Source organism: Acyrthosiphon pisum, chromosome A1, assembly GCF_005508785.2.
Source record: "Acyrthosiphon pisum isolate AL4f chromosome A1, pea_aphid_22Mar2018_4r6ur, whole genome shotgun sequence".
Classification (NCBI taxonomy): domain Eukaryota; kingdom Metazoa; phylum Arthropoda; class Insecta; order Hemiptera; family Aphididae; genus Acyrthosiphon; species Acyrthosiphon pisum.
The window spans coordinates 89,659,760-89,671,814 of NC_042494.1; the positions used below are offsets into that span (position 1 = coordinate 89,659,760).

At 32.7% G+C, this 12,055-nt stretch overlaps 1 protein-coding gene across 5 annotated transcripts in view; it reads right to left on the minus strand.

Moving 5' to 3' along the window:
* Positions 1-12,055, minus strand: part of LOC100574941 (connectin) — a 299,097-nt gene that overhangs the window by 235,591 nt on the left and 51,451 nt on the right. For all 5 annotated transcript variants that reach the window (XM_029487725.1, XM_029487726.1, XM_029487724.1 and 2 more), the window contains one exon: positions 6,663-7,767. In XM_029487725.1, the coding sequence (XP_029343585.1) occupies positions 6,663-7,758 (1,096 nt within the window). In that variant the 5' untranslated portion in view covers positions 7,759-7,767. The remainder of the gene's footprint in view (positions 1-6,662; positions 7,768-12,055) is intronic.

Here is a 12,055-nt window from a genome sequence, read left to right on the forward strand (position 1 = left end):
CAGAGTGTTCCAAATACCTTCCTGAGTGTCACAACATCACCCGATATTTAATTTTTTTCGGAGGGGAGGGAGAAGGGAATCTATATATATTATATACCTAAAATAAGTACCACTGAGTCACTGATCGCTGTATCTCAAAAACTACTCAACATACGAACTTGAAATTTGGAATAGTGGTTCTTCTATATTTTTACCATGCAATAAGAAAGAATTTTAAAGAGGTGCTCAAACAGGGATATTGAGGATCATATTAGAAATTGTATTTTTATTTATTGATAGTTTCCATTGGTTACAGTTAATAGTAGACATTTGTGTTGATTTATCATCAGTTGCCATTGGTTATTATTGGGCAGATCAGGTACAAGTTTGCATCAAATCAAATTATTGAACATTGCCTACCAGGGTGGCCGAGTTGCACTTACTGCAGTAAGTTACACCCAAAATAATACTTGAACAATCATATTTTTTTTAAGATTTGCGATTTTTTACGGGTAATGAAGTTCATGGGTTCTGCTATAAAAATATATAAGATTAATACCGCTAGAAACATTTCAACAGGTTTTTAATGACCGTTTTTATATTTACTTGCCGATCACATTAAACGAAAAAATTTCAATAAAAAATTATACATATCATCGTTCAAATGCAAAATAAATAACCAGTCACGGGCGAAGCTGTGATGGGTCGGCTAGTAATATTATAATATTAATTCAACTTAAAGGCTTTAATAAATAATACAATTAATATAAAAAATCCTGACTGATAAACCGTCTCCGCTCAGAATCATTTTTCTTATACAATGATGTTATATCATTGAATTCAAGTTTAATACAATCCATTATACAATGACCCACTTGTAATCTACTGTACAGTAGAGGGACATCCACTTACCCGTTTTTTGTATATTAACATTTACTAGTGAATGCTTATATACAATACAATTTTAAATAATATGTCAAGATTCATCAATGATTTTAGACATTCTCCAACATTTATAGTAACATATTTTTACCTACATAATAATGTATAATTATTATATAATAGCCAATAGGTACAATATAGTTTTAATGTCATAATACGTCTTGTGGACAACACGCGTTCAGACGTCACGCGGATTATTTTTTATAATTATTCAAAAATATTTGAATAATATAATGCTCTCAGTCCAAACCAAAAATCGTATAATTATACGATATAATAATATATATGCAACAGATACTAAAATAACTACTGTGCATCATCATTCATCCGCTAAAGCTCTATAAATTATCTACTAATCAATAGGTCCTTATTGTTGCGTCGACACACAGGCATGTCAGCGAATAAACAATTAGCAGTGTTTACAGTAATCATCGATAACGTTTAAACAAACGAAATCTGTTTTTGCTCACCGGATGTAGCCAAAGACAAATATTTGAGTGGGCTTATGGTCTTAGGAAAATATACTCAACGTTATCGACGTATTTTAATTTTATAATCGATACAAACAAATCCAATTATTGGCGTAGTGCGTTGGTACTATTAATAATAAAACCAGAAGTGATACATTTATGCACAAACTAGTATAATATTACAATGAGTCTTAATAAAAAAATATAATAAACGACATTAAATTTAAATTTATTTTGAATTACCATCGTTAAAAAAACAGAATTCATAAGCTTTTAAATGGAGTATTAATAGTGAAATAAAAAGGTCTTGAGCCTATTACACATTTTTTTTATAATTTTATTTGAAATTCAAAAAGTTTCGATTTTATAAAAACTGCGTACGGCCTATACCCATGTAAATAAAAATTTAAATCGTTAAACTTTACATCATTAGTTTTGTATGACAAAAGTTTTGTACAGTAAAATAACTTTCAGAACTATTATAACCCTTTTGGTACAATATAAATAGCAATATGTCCCTTTTAAACTAACGTGCAATGTAACTCTTTGAAATTGCCCATTTAAGTACATCGATGGGACATTATTAACTGATTATTTAATACAACCAATATTGGATTACTCCGTTAAGTTTCGGGTTATGTAAATACCGAATATGCACATAAGAATAATTGATGAATACGATGATCGGTATAACGATCGGTTACTTTGCATACATCAAACGTAGAAAATTACACATATAGGTGCCTACGGGTTGCTATTTTGAAGCCTCAATTGTATTTAAATTTAAAACTCAATTTTTATATTGTTATTTGTGCATAAAATATTGTTTTAAAATGTAATTTTTTTTCCTTTTGTAACTAACATTTTATATTGTAAATATTTTAATAATATACAAAGTACAATATGCATTAATTGGATAGTTTCAACTATATAAATTCCATGGCCAATAACAACGAATATTCAATTAAAGTGCCCGTCTAGTTACATGTTACCATTAAATTATTGTATTTGTTTGTAGATAAAATAAAAATCGTCGTAGATTTGCTATTAAATAATAATATTGTTATGAGAATAAAGTATTTTACAGCTGTTTCATTTTAGTACGTTACAAACGAATTATATAATTTCGAATGAACCACATTACCACTTGGTATATATTAGTTGCATCAAATTATATTTTAATAAGGAAGTTATACATATAATAAACTATTTTAAAATAAAAATTAATAAAATTATATCCCTATACCTTGTACCTATCGGCACAACTGCTGAAGGTAAAGGAGTATTATTTATTATCTTAGTATAATATTTTATAAAGAATAAATCATTATATTTTATGATAGCTCATAATATTATTAATCTTTGATGTGACAAATCAAAAACTGCATAGATATTATTGGTCTCCACTCACCGGGGAAAACTCAAATATAAAGCGTTGAACATTATTATATATTGAATCAAATATGGTGATATGAACTTGACCCACACGGTCAGTATCCATAACGATTATTCTAACCTAACCAGCACCCACCTACTTAAAGCTATGATGAGTTTAAAAACGTGAAGCTCAACCTATAACCAGGTCTGACCTGAACGCAATCAATGAAAACCACAGCGTATTGCACGGGTAATTCAACAGTCAAGCCCATTTACCGTACAAATACTCATTAAATCGTGGTCCACAGGTAAAATGGAATCATCGTGGACGTTTGCAATTTATTAATAGATCCAGATGTCGCAGGGAATCGATAGATCCGTGGCTGATGTCTGTTGTAAGTAAATGTAAATTAGAGTGCTGTTGGTCAAATAATGAACACAATAAAAGCCTTGACCGACAGCGTGACGGATGTTCAAAAGATCCACGTGAAGCGGAGAGCAGCAAGAAAGGCCACTGCAGAGCTAGCAACGGAAATGAAAGCGGAAAGTCCTGAGAAATGATATAGTGTGGATACAGTGTTAGTGAGGGTGAAAAGAGACGTGAGGGTGCAATCACCCGGTTTTTGTCAGCGCAAAGGTCGCCTAATCAGTATGTTCATTTGTTGCATGGGCACGCCGGCTGTCACTCGCACACATTCCCGAGCGGCACACGAGAGAGCTACTGCAGTATGTATAAGGAAAGAAAATAAATGCGAAATGGACAAAGACATAAACGAAAAGATCACTGCCAAATCGGTTATCTTTTAAAAAGATATTGCACGGTGAAATAGAGAAGAAAAAATCCTTTGCTTCTTTTTTTTAGTTTATACATCGTTTTCCTTAAAGATTATATCACGCAAACGAATCTTCTTATACATTTTTCCTTTATGCTTAAAGGGGCTTTGGAAACCCGGGAGGATCGTTCGGAATTTAAATGAGACGAGATTTCTAACGAAATACTTATTTTTCTCATCCCGCATGTGTCTCAATCTGTAACGAATTGTTAGAAAAATTATAACCCTACTACGGGAAGCTACAATTATTTAGACTCTCGTTTAATACAAACCGCGCATCGTTTGTTCTTTACAAGAATTACCGTTCCTAATCAGCATAATCATTCTGTAATGGCATTTATTACAGCACATTGACGATCAACCTTTCGTTTTTATGCGCTCTAACATACCTTTTTTTGTAAGTGGCCTAATGACGGATGACTAAAATAAGTTGAATAAGGCTTCAAACATGATAAATATTGATGACAAAATGAATCAGCTTAATGACAATCCATTTAAATTTTTGTATTTTTTTTTTTCGTAATCCGTAAATAATACAGCAGATTAATAATTTAATATTATACTCCACCACTGGTTTTTATGTAGGTAATCGAATAAAAAGTATTACAACATTGCATTGCATTATTTATAATTCAAACAGTAATCTGTAATATATATTTATAATATTATAATAATATAATTTACAGTAAAGTAGCTCGAGAAAAACAGAATATTGTATTTCTTATTTTTTTAGGGGTTGTCGAAAGGAAAAATATACATATATTATAATATAATGATAATAATGTACCTAACGACCTCTGAAATGCGAATTCTTAAATTTAATTGATAAGTAATTAAAGTAAACGAAATACACTATTCTCTACAGAGTCGTCAATCCAACTTGATTTCAAAATATTATTAGGTGGGTATATATTTTATTATATTACTCTAATTTATTATTTCAGTATGATATAATATATTATAGAATATTTTATTAATCAAATTTAATTAAGTTTTATAAACACTTAACATACCTACTGAATTTTTTTTATTAAGGATTAGGTTTTACAATATTATGATTTATATTCACAATGTCATTTTTAAAATGATACAATTTAATATATTTTTCTTCAAAATACAATATTATTGAACAAAATAAATTAACGTTTACATTTTTTTTGGTTATTTAATACTATCTTAGAAAAGTTGAACCAATGAAACTTTAAGATTTAGCAAATTAAATAATTTACAATACATGTTGTCTATGCATTTAGTGAACACACCTCGTACAATCTAAATGAAACATACAAAACGATTTCACTAATCAATATTGTCTATTTAAAAATAAATATATTATTAAATAAATAGAAAACAGATTTTGCATTTTAAATTTTTCAAAAAAACTTAATCGGTTTAGAAAAGTATATAATATTCGAAAAACACTTTTTGGAGCTATAAAAGTTTCGTACAACTTCTCAATTGGTTATAAAGTAAACACAGATGGTTCTTTAAAGAGAGTTTTTCACACTGATTTCTACAGTATAGTCACAATTAAATGTATTAATTAAAAGTATAGCTATAATAAATCAATGTAATAATTAATAATAAAAGAACTTAATTAAGTTATAGATAATACTATTTATGACTCTAATATATTGTGGAAATCTATCTGAAAATCAAAGGTTTTTAAACGGGAGAAAAAATAATTATTTTGTTGTAAATTATATTATGTTATTATTATATTTATAATTATCAGCTTTCAATAATAAATTACGAATTGAAAAATATCATATGGACTTTATTTTTCTAATTCCAAATAATAAATTATTTTACTCAATCCAATATAGGTAACTAATATAAATCATTTAATGAAAATCGATTGCTTTTGAATTAAAGATATATCATCCATTGAACGTCGTTTAATGAAATGCCTCTTCAACGTCTATATATTATAATACGTATTAATTAATAATAATCAACTGAGAATATTTTATCTTAAATATTCTGTACAATATTATTGGTATACCTGCCTAAATATAAACTTACTCGACCAATTATCAACTCATCGACAGATTCCAAATTGAACAATTATTATTATTATTTGTATCATAGTTGTTATAATTAATAATTACCATTCGATTGTACAGTGTACACCTTTGTCAGCCACAATAACACTGCAGCTGATCTAATCCTTATACGTGAATTATTTATTATGGGATCATAACATGGCTATAACGGTATAATTTAATTATTAATATGTATATGTTTAAAACAATGATATGATAATGTACAGTAGGTAATACTTAATATTCACAATATGTTACGTGACTAATAACAAGGTTTACTTGGACTTTCAAAATATATACAATATGCATAGGTAATGGTCTGGTGTGGCGTAAGTCACTAACGTGTTCTGAGGTTAAGCATCAGCCGGTGTTTCTAATTCTTGGGTGGTTGACCACCCGGATTTTTAGCGATAAATCCCCAACATATAATCACGTGTTCTAACCCGTACCCTTCCACCACAGTAAAAACTGATTTAAAATAACCTTCAGGCCAATGACCTCACGTTGGGAAAGCCTTAACTCAAAAAAAAAATATATATATATTTAATCAATGGTAATACATATACACATAATTATACTTAACATTTAAATACAATACGTTTTGGGCAATACTATCGAATCGTGAAGATGCATGAAATCGCAACTATATTCATATACCTAGCTATAAGAAAATATCTTTGAATACCCACTAACATGGGTGACTGATATTATGTTTCCTAACTTATTAACGATCATCTTCAACCATCCTAAAAATGTGCACATCATAATATTATATAAACTCTTTGGGGATAATGTTGGAAATTGTTGGAACCCCTATTTGTGTATATACAACATTGAACTTTGTCATAGATTATGTTATCATCAGCTGCATATCGCAACTATGTTGGAACCTTACTACAAAAATCACATTAATTGGTTCGAACAGGAACCTGTATAATGTATATCCACTGTGAATAAATCGAAACCCACATAATTGTGATAAACATATGTTATAAAACAAATGACCGGGCACTGACCTTTAAAATGGAAAAAGATCGTCGAATTCCGGAGCCGTTCCAAGATCGGTTCCACGGCGCCGAACGTGAGCGTTTGCAGGTTGTTGTATCTAATGTCAATGAACTTCAGCTTGTCGAGACTATGGAAAGTACGGTCATCGAGAGCAGTCAATCGGTTTTCTGCCAAGTTCAGCCGCTGGAGGCTGGGCAGTCCGGAAAATCCTCTGCCGTCAATCGTCTTTATGACGTTGTCCTCCAGCACGAGCTCCTCAAGGCACACAAGCTCGGCGAATGCATCCGGGCCCACCCGATCCAAGTGGTTCGCCCGCATGTCTAGCCGTTTTACCGACACCAATCCGAGGAACACGTACCTGGACAGCGATCCCGTCAACCTGTTGTCGGACAGGTCGAGCTCCTCGAGCTTTCGCAGTTGCTCGAAAGCCCCCTCGGCAATGTAGCTGATGTTGTTCCGGTCCATGTACAGCTTCCGGAGCGCGGGAAGCCGGGCGAACACGTCGTTGCTGATGCTCTCGATGGCGTTGTCACCGAGCGTGACCACGCGCAGGTCGTTCATGTACGCGATCGAGTCCCGGGCCAGCTGCACGATGTTATTCCGGACCAGGGCGAGGTCCTGTAACCTGGACAGATTGGCAAACGCGTGTGAATGCACAGTCCCGATGTCGGCGTACACGATCTCCAGCGTGCGGAGCTCCGGCATCAGGGCCAGCGCCTCGGTGGGCACGAACGACAGGGTCTTGGACGAGGTGCCGCGCACGTTGAACGTCAGCTTTGTCACGTTAGACTGCGACCCAAACTCACGCCAGACAGTCGAGTCACGGGGCTCGCCGTCGTTGAACACCCAACAGTCGGCCGACGTGGCCGCGAAGGACTTCGAGTCGTCGCAGTAACAGTACAAGTTGATGGTGGTCTTCTGTTCGAGAGCGCAGACATTTATATCGACGCCGACACCGCCACCGCCGTTCTTGTCATCGTCAGGGTAGCTCCGCACGCCCGGTCTCTGGTTTTTCCCTCTCCGGTTCGACACGTAACCGTGGTTGTCATACACCAGGACCGCAAACACTAACCACAGTGCTATGAACTGTTGTTGACGCGCCATCTCAAAAATCTGCAGGAAAAGAAAAATTGTAAGTTTCGTGTTTGTTATAATATATTATAACCTATATTGTTATTGTTTGCTTTCCACAGCTGTAATGCACAACACCCCATTTGTCGGTTTACGACTAAAGGAATATCGGTGGTATATGTGCGATGACAACTTTACTATATTATATTGTCCCTGACTGTCGATCGGTCCTACGACGCATTTCCGAGAACCAGCTACTGGATACCGCCCAGTGTACGGAAAATAGATTTCCGATGACATAATACATCCACCGCGATGGCTTTTAAACTGTTTATGTGGTATAACTCTTATATGTAATTTTCTTTAAGTGGCTGTTGTCACGACACAATATTTGTTTTCCCTAAATATTAGTATATATGCGTATTATAAACTTGCACAGAGGTACCTACCCTCCGACGACGTTTAAATAGGATTTCCTGTCGTGCGAACGACTCACGAATAATTCACGAACAACAGCGATGACATAATAATGAAATATTTATACATAATACGCGTTTCTTATGGTATACACAGCGAATCGATACAGTATTACCTTACGGACGGCATATTTTATATATTATATTGGCTTTCGTTTTGTCCGTGTGTGTTTTGCCCCCGTGACGTGTCAGAAAACTACCGTATATACGGCAAAAGCCACTGTGCATATAAAGCTAACGGGTGGGGTGAATACGAATATATATATATACACAATATACATTTTATATGGATTATGGGTTGCCTTTTTTTCTTCTTTTTATTCGTTTCCACTCAGACCCCCTCACCCTACCCTACTTCACCCATATACAATTGACCGCAGGCCCTCCTCATACAAAAGGAATTGTTGGCCATTCCGTGAGCAGTTCGCCGTTCATATCGTGTTTGTGTATGTGTGTGTGTGTATATGTATGTGTGTATACACGTGCTCATTCAATATTGAAATGTCCATTGTGCTTTACGTGCTCCTCACGCGGTTCGTATACGTACACTGTTTGTTTTAATATTGCAAGCGTTTCGTCTTTGGCGGGAATAAAAAAAAATTCACCGAGTTTGCATGGGTGAAACACACGAGTCGACCATAATTCATGCGCGTGTAAACGTCTCGGGATTGCGTCGTGATGTGTCGAATCCACTAAAGCTATAGCAAGCACACCAGCTATTAGGTACCCATAGTAAGACTGCAGCAAAGTGCGTAATATATTGGTTTCGACTTTTCGAAAATTTGCTCCCCCCCCTCTCCGCCACCGTAGGCTCCGAATTACATTATATATTACACGATTGGAAAAATCTTAATTAGATGGGCGTCACCGGCACAAGTGTTCTCTGCGAGTCCCCCCCTAAGTGGGCGTGGTTGTCATCGTGTTGTAACCCGAGGGTTCTACACTGCAGCAGTATACAGTGCCGGTGGTGAACGGGGAAGAACGGTAATTGGAAAATGATTCAATTATCATTTGGCTAGACACCGTGGCTACACAGACTTCCCACACCGTGATTCCGCTATGGCGTTTCCACGAAATCAACGCGTAAAATGTCAAATCACTCCTGCGACAGAACGAACAGAACGAAACGTTAATGTTTATCATAATAATTTTATAATAAATAGCCAGTACCAACGTTATGCACTTATACCAGCTAGTATATATGATAAAATGTATTAATTAAAATATCATACGTTCTTTTTCACTCAAGTCGTGTATCATGAGATATTGTAACGTCCGTTCCACCACCCTCCATCCCACCAATATTGAAATCTTGGATATTTTTGCACTAAAAATTGGTATGAATTGGCAAGATTATTATCATAATGCATAATAATACTATTTAATGAGAAATAATCAAAAAATAAACTTTGGGAGGGGGCTGTTAAAACGTTTCGCCCCCCCCCCCAAGATTGAAAAAAATTATTTTCCGGATTTTTTTTCGTCAATAGTTAGCACTCAATTAGTGTGAATTTGCACGTCTACACACGAAATTCGCACGCCAATGTTTGCCGAGCAATCAGTGTCTCCTCATTTTTTTCCTGTAATTCAACCACCACTGGTTATACCGTTTAATACAAATTTATTATTATTGTTTAAACAAAATTTCAATAACTAAAGGTATACGCCTATGCCCTATATATATATATTAGTATAATATTTCAATTTGACGGTATGATCGGGACGATTGTCGTCCGGTATTTTCATATAAAATCCTAGTCGAAAGGAAGCCGTGACTGTTATATTATTATTAGTATGAGCGAGATAGTTTAAAACAACGATGGCGTAAAATACGTATCATGTGGGTATACAGTACATTTTATGGCAATATTATTTTAACCGATAAACTATACGCGCAGTATCACCGACACATAATACCGTTTCGAGTTTGAATAATTATTTATAGTGCGGTAAACATTGTACGAACTTCGACACTATATTATATTATTATTATAAGAATATTACGCGCATAAAATTATAAAATAATGTAAATATTATTTAGGCATAATAAGTAGTACTTATCAAACATAATTGGAAGATCACAAAGTGACGGGGGGTTCATTATTACAATATATTATTATGTTGAATAAAAATTGTCGCTGTATATACCGATCCATCTTAATCACTGATTGGATGTTAAAATTAATCTCATACAAAAGGTTACGCAAATAAAGTAAAACGAGAACAATCCGTTTTTTAGAAAATCGATTATATACTCTTTATTCAGTTATAATATGTGGCTGTCCAAACTTTTATTGTACCGAAGACACTTATTTTTCATGACTGAGATTTACGGACCTTAAATAAAATAACTTTATTTTGATTATAAAAGACATATACGATATACACTAGACAGTCTAAAACTATCCGATGTACACGCAATAATATTATTATATTTTTGCTTTAGGTACTCCAAAAATCCTATAACAAACGAAATTGTTTATAATGTTTTAAAGAACAATAGTTTAAAAAACATGTTTTTTTCATTATTCGATTTTTGTAAGCTTATTGTACACCAGTTTCAAATGCATTTACTCGTGTTTTATGTATGAAAAGTGAACTATATAATTTAATTGAAAAGCATGATATAATATTTTTCACGTAATAATAGAAATGCCCTTCAATGTTTCATGTGCACTTTGATCTTAGAAATAATTAAAAATATATTACAACATGTAACAATATCACAAATAAAAATTACTTTGTTTATTACAAATCTATTATAATAATTTTAGTTTATTAACATAACTTTTAATTAAATCATTTATAAAATATAAGTTTTTATTACTTTTACACAGTAAAAACTTTGGTAGAAGTTATATGTATTATCTATTATAATATAGGTATATACTATATATGTATAGAGTGTAGACAAAATTAATACAAACTATAAGGAAAAAGTTATTGAGTCAGTTAATTTCTCACATCACAAATTTCAGATAAATACTCTAGACATTTAAAATATACCAAAAAAATTAAAACAAGAAATTCATTTCACATTTAAATTTCTGTATAATCATATTGCTATGAGTAAAAATAACGACCTAATGCCCTAAAAATCATAAAATATCCATGCATTTATATCCTAAAAATATGCTTAAATATGTATTAAAAAAAATCCCCCCATATATTTAAAATTACATGTCTATGAAGGGAGGTGTATATCTATATATCCGCGATATTTTATATATTTCTGCATTAACTCCATGGAAAAATGGACACGGTGGCCAACCACATTTCAAGTATTTGCTTTTATATTCAATTTGAAAAATAAAAGTATATGAGTATACATTATACAGAAATTACATTAACAATTTACAAAACTTAATTGTAAACAAATGTATATAGATCTATCATCTATTTACTTAAATAATTTAATATTAGGTACTACGTGGATTATAATAATTATAATTATTATGACTTAGGAATTGCTTTTTCTTTGTAACAGGTACTTGATTAAAATAACCCAATTCAGACACTATAAGAAAATAAAATAATTTTGTATGGTTGTTAATTATTACAAAATGTATTTTGAATAATAACGAGGAGTAGAGAAGGTGTCATTGATACGATCTGTAAAAATGTTACAATTACACATATTACAATTTACAACAGGTAGACGTTAAATAATTAAGTTACTTACAAGTTGGTTATTTTATTACTCATAATAGTATATAACTACTGTTGTTTAAGCTGGTTAGAAAAATGTATGCATCGAGATTACTTGAAGATTAAAAATGTTGATTCATTGCGTATCACAAATTAACTTAATACCTATTAATTTATTTATTTAAATTTAAATAATATTTGTACCC